Source organism: Terrapene carolina, unplaced genomic scaffold (assembly GCF_002925995.2).
Source record: "Terrapene carolina triunguis isolate 2854851 unplaced genomic scaffold, T_m_triunguis-2.0 Scaffold838, whole genome shotgun sequence".
NCBI lineage: Eukaryota > Metazoa > Chordata > Testudines > Emydidae > Terrapene > Terrapene triunguis.
In genome coordinates, this window is record NW_020665189.1 from 7,444,121 (window position 1) to 7,452,553 (window position 8,433).

General features: G+C 37.1%; 1 protein-coding gene across 1 annotated transcript in view; it reads left to right on the plus strand.

Annotated features, from left to right (window-relative positions):
* Positions 1–1,544: 1,544 nt before the first annotated feature.
* Positions 1,545–8,433, plus strand: part of FBXW11 (F-box and WD repeat domain containing 11) — a 138,989-nt gene continuing 132,100 nt past the window's right edge. Inside the window, exon 1 of the mRNA XM_029913751.1 lies at positions 1,545–1,745. Coding sequence (XP_029769611.1) covers positions 1,545–1,745 — 201 coding nt within the window. The remainder of the gene's footprint in view (positions 1,746–8,433) is intronic.

Here is an 8,433-nt window from a genome sequence, read left to right on the forward strand (position 1 = left end):
TTATGTATCTTTGTAACTTTAGACTTTTTTGAGCAATATCTGGACAAAGGGAGTTCAGTCTCTTTTGGATACCTATCCACAGTTAGTGGTGCAAGAGGCACAATAAGAGATCTGCAGGATTCATCTTCTAATGGTTGTGTTCTTGAAGGCTTCCTCTAATTAATGTTTCTCAAACTTTTTTTTTTTTTTTTTTTTTTTCTTGAACCACTTGAAAATTGCTGATGGTCTCGGTGGACCATTTAATGAATGATCTTTCCAAATGTTTGTACCATTAGCTAACTATTGTAAAGTGCTTTGGATAAAAGCACTATATATATATATGTATATGTATATGTATGTATATATAAAAAAAACCCCTTAATAAACGTTTTTTGTTCTACAAATAAAAGCACACAACTCATATTTTAATATCAGTAGTCTTACCTTTCTAATGCAATGGATGTGCCCTCTCTCCCCCACTGTGGCAGCCACCGAGCTGGGGCTGGTAAAGAGGGGGGTCTCTCCCGAGCCATAGCTGAGGCTGGGAAGGAGGGCCATCTCTTCCCGGCAGCCGCAGCCCTGGAGCTGGGGCAAGTTGCCTCTTTCTCAGCACATCCCAAATTCCCCCCCACCTCCTCTTTTCACCCCACTTCCCCCTACTGCCTAGTCCCCCCCAAGGCCACCACCTCACCTTATATGTGCGCCTTCTCCAGGGTCCAGGCACCTAATTAGTGGAGCCACGCCTGCGTGGCTCCACTAATTAGTGGGCAGCCCTTCATTCTCACGTGTGCAGCTACCCAGGCGTGCACCTTAGAGGGAACTATCCGCGGACCACCTGAATGGAGCTCGTCCACGGACCACAATTTGAAAACCTCTGCTCTAGTAGGTTTGCCACTTAAACCCACTTTATAACCTGCATATACACGTAAAGTTAGCGCACGAACTGCCTTTGATTTTAGGCTTTGTCATTTGATTTTGGCAATATAAAGGACACATTTTTGTAATAATTATCTTAAGAGAATGGTTTATCTTATCTTGCAGTCTTCTCTGATTAGTTTTTCAGAAAGACAGTGATACTACAAATACACTGAACTCTGGCATAATTCAGATTAGAAAAGCTGTTAAGGTTACCTGTTACTAGGTGTACTCAGGAAAAATTGAATTTGTTTTGAGACTCAGAAAAAGGCCAAGAATCATTGTAGTAAAATGGTTCAAAGCATGTATGTGGAGGCAGTTTAGTAGAGCAACGTTTTGAGAGAGAACCAGCATCATGGGTTAAGCGATGTCTGTTTTGGAAACCTGGAAATTAACCTTCTAGTAATTAATGAAACCTATTCCCTGGATGTAAATGGTGGTTGAGGCTATAGCACATGCTTCATTTTCTGAGTTATAGTTTGTTCTCATCCCTCTTAATCTTGGTAAAACGATTTTTTGATCTAAAAGCACTTGTTCTGGATTGGTTGATTCAGGGCATGGGAAAGAGCAATTTCTTGTCTGTAAATTAGTTTCTTTGTCTTAGATCCACCAATCCGGTGACCCCTCTAAATTTAGTTGCTACCGGAGTCATGGTAAGCTGTATAGGTTGCCTTGTCTTTCTAACAGCATTAGGAGTACGTAATTGGGATTTCGTTCAAGAAAGAAGTAGGTACACCAAGCTGAAGATGATTGGCTGCTCTCTTTTGACAGACAAGTCTGAGAAGGAAACCCCATTCGAATCCCCATTCATTCTGGATTGGTGGATCTGGAGCTCAGAAACAAAGTTTCAGGTAAGAAATTACCCTGTACTATATCTTACTGCTTCTGCTTAGTTGCATTTGTCTGAAAGTTCAACACTTCGCTTTTTCTGCATTATCTCCCTGAAAATATTACAGGATGAAAAAATGTTAGCTATTTACCGTGTGTGTTTAGTTTAAAAACAGTAAATATGTTCAGTATATACATGTATAACTTTTTAGCAAGTTACTTTTGCTAATGGATACATTTTTAGAACAGACTACAATCCATAAACTTTGTATCTCCTGGTGAAATAGAAAACAATATTTAGGCATGCATGGATGTTCAAAGTAGGTAGTATACAAGACAACAGTGGGAGGAAAAAATAGTTTTTTTTTTTTTTTTTTTTTTTGAAGGTGCTAATGAAGTTAGAAGTTCAGACTTTCAGGACCTTTTTTGTTAAGCCTTAATTGTTACATTGCTGACCCTATCTATCCTATGATTTTTTTAACCGTGTACTATCCTGTGTTCTCTACAATTTACAATTGTTAATATATACAAGGGACAAATGTTTTTCTTTGTCTGCAGTACAGTTTCTAGTTGTGCGTGTATTGACGAGCTAAAGCACGATTAGAAATCCTAGTGTACATAGCACTTGGTATGACATTTTTAAACTCTTAATAAAAGTTACGTTTAGAATGTAGTTAGTTTATAAAACACAAATGAGCCAGTTTGAATAATTGGCTTTCCTGAGCAATTTTTGTTGAGTTACAGCAGGTTGATTTTACAGTAGATTGGTACAAACAAATTGCTTTTTCTCAGTTGTAGTTTTCAAGTGACCTAGAATAGATTCCTCTCTCAAAGAGAGATTGAAATATCTCTAAAATACTGCAATGTTAGAATTTTTTTTTAAACAGCCCTGAAAGGTATTTGTGTGTAGTAGGGAGGTGGGGATCTGTTTTAAGTACAAAGGAGATTGCTGGACAGAAAAAGGGTACTTGTCTTAAGTTAGCAGAGGGCTATCTAGGCCTTCTACCTGTGCTGCCATTCAGCTTTACTCTCACTTAAATTACTTTAATGGACTTCTCTTGACATGGTATTCCATATATTTCCAATGCTCTTCATCCTCTGTCCTCTCATACGCAACAGATTTGTGTATAATTCCTAATGGTAGTAACACTAAACTCAGTGTGTTGAGGACAACACACCCCTTGTTAGCTTTTCAGGAGTCTCCCATTTCCTGTTTTTTTAGATTTACATCTGGTTTAACCTTAACTTCCATCCAAGTTTGATACTTCTGGGGCATCTCTGTGTGTTCTCTTCTGAAGAGAATCATTACTTTTTTAAAACAAAGATTCTTACAATAATCAATTTTTAATATAGAAGTAACTTTTGTGGTTAGGTCTTGTGCTCTTGTGTGATGTTTCTTGTTTTGCTGAATTATACATTCATTTCCTTGGTCTGTAGTCTTTTCATATATAAATAAAAATTGTAGTTGGGTTTAACAGATTAAAATATAAATTAATGATTTTCCTTACTGACGTCTGCAGCTTTTGGGTTTCATTTTATTTTGGCTGCCTTGGATCTTATTTGGTTAGGATGAGGGAAGCCCTGGGTATGTTTCTTTCTGTTGTATCTTCAATTTCTGAACTATGGAGGACAAATGGAAACTTTCAGGCTAACCTGAATTTAAGAAGTATTTGCTGCTGTTTGAAATTGGAGAAGATCACATATTGTGGGTTTTTTGGGTCCCATGAACCTCAGTGGTTGAACCTAGTTCTGGAATTACAATGGGGAATATGCTACTGATGGCATATTTGGTAGTCCCCATCTGTTCTTTTTTTAAAACCATGAAAATTCAACAGTGAGCCTGACATGGTTTTTGAAAAATGAAGAAATCAAAATAGGGAAACTACATTTCTGGTTGCCTTATGCAAACCATTTAAAATAAAAATTGAATCAGAAAATGAGCTATTCTTGCAAATCAAGAGTACTTTAGTCACTTGACTTTATGGGATTTTAATACACATTGGTTTGTATGAAATTATATTCAATTTTTGGAAGATAAAAAAGGATTATTCATATTGAAGTGTGTGGCTCTACTTGCTTTGTAAAGTTAACCACATATACAAGTGTTTGAAGGTTTAGGGCCTATGTTTTGTCCAGTATTTAAATCTTGTACAAATAGTGGAAATGCTTTCACAATTTTTTAAAATTACAATGTGTTTAAACTTTTTCCTGCAGTATTTGAAACCTGAAAGTGAAACCCTACTTTATAATGTGCTAAACTGATGCTTTAATTTGACCAATTTTGCAAATGTTAAAATTACAGTCTACCTTGTGTGCAAGACTGTTAGAACATGTTAGTTATCAAGTGTTAGCACACCTTTAAATCCTAACATAGACAAGCCCATTGATGAGAGATCCTGAGCCTGCTCTTTAACTCTACCATTACTTCTAAGACCATTTTCAAACATAATTTTCTAATTGCCTAACTGCTATGCAGTAAGCCTTTGCTAGTCCTCTGACAACTCCCCACATCCACTTTCCACCTTTCATCTTATTTCTCAGACCTGATACACTGTTAGCATGATGTGCTACTGTTTCCAGACAGGTACGTGACACCATTCTTTCTGGTGTCTGAGAGAGTAGAAAGTAAGGTACTGCTTTTCATTTTGTCCTTCCAAAAAGACTATTTTAATGTAACACAGCTGATTTGCCAGTCTAGAAGGGAACATAACTTTTCTGAATTTTCAGAACATCATTAGAGATGGGGTGCATGTGTGTTAGGGAAAGTAAGTTTAATTTAGATGTAATATATGTTGGAAAATACAGCTTTGTCTCAATCAGTTAATACCATTTAGTGACATTGATGTAATTGTATTAGTGTTTTCTCTGGTAGTCCTCTTGGGTCTTTATGAAAACAAGATATTGCATCTCATGAGTCTTTTCCTGGTGAACAAATTAAAATGGAGTAAGATTTTTTTACGCTCAAGGAAAAGCACTTAAATCTCTCCCCCACTGAATTTATACTCCTTTTGTAGCAAATATGTACTTTGATCTTCAGGAACAAAGTGGGATGGCAGTATTGATCACCCTTGTGTGAATTCATATAGTCCTGTGTAGAAGAACTGTTTGGTAAAAGGGAGAACTTTTTTAATAGATCAAATTACTTTCTATTTATAGCTTACTTTAAACTAACTTATTAATGAATTTGTAAGAATCTTCCCAAAGTTCAAGGAAATTATACACAGATATTGAATGACAATTGGAAGGCTGTATCACTGGGTTGATTTTTGAATGCCTGTTGTTTGGTTTAACTGGACTATTATCTAATGGACGAGAGACTCAGTGATCAGTTTCTTGAATCTTTTTAGCACTTTAAACAATAAAGAAATGCCCAAAACTTTCACAAAGTCTTTAAGATGAATTTGGTTGATTGCAACAGAGTAGGTATGCGCTGACTTCTGAGAAACTCAATCTTAAAGTATTTTAGTTAATCTCAAGTACTAAAATGGAAAAGTAAATTGACTCTGTTGTACAAAGAGAGTTTTCTTAACTTGTGAATAAAATGAGAAAGTAACTAAATGCCCTTCCTGAGTTGAACTAGAACTTTGATTTCATAACATGCATTTGGTACCTCACATGTTTTGGAAATATTGTAAACATGGTATTCAGGCCACATTCGATTTAGAATGTAGACACTTAGGACTAGATACACCAGTTGCGTTTTGTTTAGGAGTAGGTGGTGATATGATACCACTATTTCAAAAAATACTTTCTGGGGACTCTGTGCTTACACTGCATGTGCACAAGAGAACTTGGTTTTGATATTAAAGGGGGAAGTGGTACTGTTGGTCTGACACAAATTGTCTTGCATTTTAGAACATTTTAATAGAAATAGGTTGCACAAGACATCCTGAACTTTGTGTGTGTATTTAAGTGCACAGCATAAAAGAATGCATCATTATCAAGCCAAGCTGGTACTTGTGAAACACGGTTACTCCTATCGCATGCAAGTCTCTCACTTTATTTCCACTAAATATTCACAACTTATAAGCATACTTTTCTAATAGAATTTGCACTCTCCCACCACATGCAAATCTTCAAATTACTTCTTCTCAATACCTACTAGTTCTGCTTATGACTATATTGGGTGAGTCATGTAAGTAAAGTAAAAATGCGAGATAAGGTCTGCATGATACCTCAGGTAGCTGAAGGGGATTGACTGCAGCTGGTGACTACTTCCTGCTGGGTGTAAAATACTGAAGGCCCTTGAATAGCATTATCACTTTACAATTTGTTCTGTGATTCATTTTTTTTTGGGGGGGGGGGGAGAGGGGTCTTAGAACCTAAATTAAAATTTGACTTGTGATCATGGAATTTCTTTCAGAAATGGTCATATCTTGTTTCCGTTCACTAGGACAAAGCTTTCTTTTTAGTGACCCTTGTTAAGAGGACTAGGTGTAGACTACTAGCGAAGATGTCTTGTCTCTATCCCAGACCTAGAACAGCATTTTAAGTAGCAGCAGTTAACCCATGAGTCTTAATTTTCCAGTGCTGAGTGCTAATGCACATATATGCATTAAAGATTAGCAGGGATAGCTCCAGTTCCACTATTGTTGAGGTTAAACCAAAGCAAGTTAAACCTCACCAAGTTACAGAAGACTGTGATAATGTGTATCTCTTTTGTATCCACAAATCAAGGGAAAGCGAAGGCTTAACTTTTCCTACTGTAGCTTAATGTTGCAAATATGGATCTCTATATGGGGAAATCCAGAATACTAGATATTGGTTGACTAATTTATTGGCACAAGAGAGTTGGCTAGGGATGGCATTTCAGACTCTGGTTTTAAATGGGACTCTTAACATAACTGAACGGACTTTTGGTTTAATTTTCTTTCTTATATTAAACTGTAAAAGAAGTTGACAGCCCGGGAATGTGGATAGATTGTGTATTGACTGTTCACATACCTCTAGCTTAAAAAACCCAAACCTCTAAAAATGAGGTAGTGTGCTTTAGCTACTATTTAAACCTCATTTGATTTATTGTATCTTTATCTTTGTCATTCTAAAATACCAAAAGATCATGTCCATATTGGACTAAGTCAGCAAATTCTCATTTTGAAAGACAAAGCTGTTGTTTTTTGCATAGAAACAAATGTCCAAAACCCTAAATATTTTTCTGCCCTCTGGTACCTTGAGAGCTTAATTGATTAAAGTTGTGTACTTTAAAAAAATCATCCCCAAGTTGGGACCTTCAATGCCAAGTTTATAATACTTATAAAATCTTCAACAAAAAGGAATTGTAATAAAAATGTTGATACCCTTAACTATAGCAGTATACTGTTACCACTGTTGGATACAGAATGAGTATTGGTTCCACTTTGGGGGACGTTTTTTTTATATAGAGCTTTCCTTGAGCTATTCTAGGGGATGTTATTAAACAGTCTGATAGTCACAATTGAATGATTGTAAAAGTTTCATAATCATTCTGATCTCCCACTTTTAGATGAATTTTAATTTTTGACTTTTGAATCCAAAGGTTTTTTGACTTGGAGAGTTCTTTAACAAAAATAGCTGAAATCAAAATAGCACTGTTTGCATATAACCGCTGGTGCCCTAAACAACAAAGCTTACAAGGAAAGCAGTTTTCATCCTCCCCCTTAAGGATGCCACAGACAAATTCTGGTATAAATGGAAAGAGAAAATTTCCACATCATGAATCCTCATCTGAGAAGTCCTAACTGCCCACCTTTCAAGACATCACGAGATGTTCCAATCCTATTGTTTGCTGTGATGGGTCGTAGGGCAGCAAACACTTCTACAGGTAGCCTAATTTTATATTTAAAAAATTAAATATTAAGATCTTAAAGTGCCCCATCTGGTGTCAGACAGCCAAATTAGTTGATTGTTTATAGGAGGTTAACTGATTTTAATCACAGTGAAATGAATGTAGATCATTTTAGAAACATGGGACTTCTGAAAGATCAGAACAATGGTTGAACAATGCATTTTTCTGTCTCTGATACTGATCTATACCTGATGCTTGAAGAATAGTATTGAGGAAAAGGGAACAATCCATAAGCCCTATTACCCCCAAATAAAATAATTCACCTGGAAAACTGTGACACTACTTAGGAGTGTGTGACTTCCTGACCAGCCACCCCACACAAAGGTAATCATTTTATGCCTTGAAGCATGAGATTTGATTAGCCTTATCTTAGCCTACTTAACTCCAAATGTTGGTCATCACATCAGTTTCACTTATAAATGCATTTACAATTTGATTGTGACCGTCTCAGTGAATTATGCAGAGGGCCTGTATGCTGTCAAGTATTTACTTGAACATTACATTTTTCAGCCACTAACTTTGAGTGACTTCTAAGCATAAAAGTGTCTGACCAATTTGTGGTGTTGCTTTATAATAAATTATCCTATGAAGACCTATCAAACTGGTCTCCTTTCAGTCTAGTATCCCTAGTTCAGTGGTTCCCAAACTTGTTCCGCCGCTTGTGCAGGGAAAGCCCCTGGCGGGTCGGCCCGGTTTGTTTACCTGCTGTGTCCGCAGGTTCGGCTGATCGCGGCTCCCAGTGGCCGCGGTTCGTTTCTGCAGGCCAATGGGAGCTGCTGGAAGCGGCGACCAGTACGTCCCTTGGCCCGCGTCACTTCCAGCAGCTCCCATTGGTCTGGATCAGCGAACCGCGGCCACTAGGAGCCGCGATTGGCCGAACCTGCGGA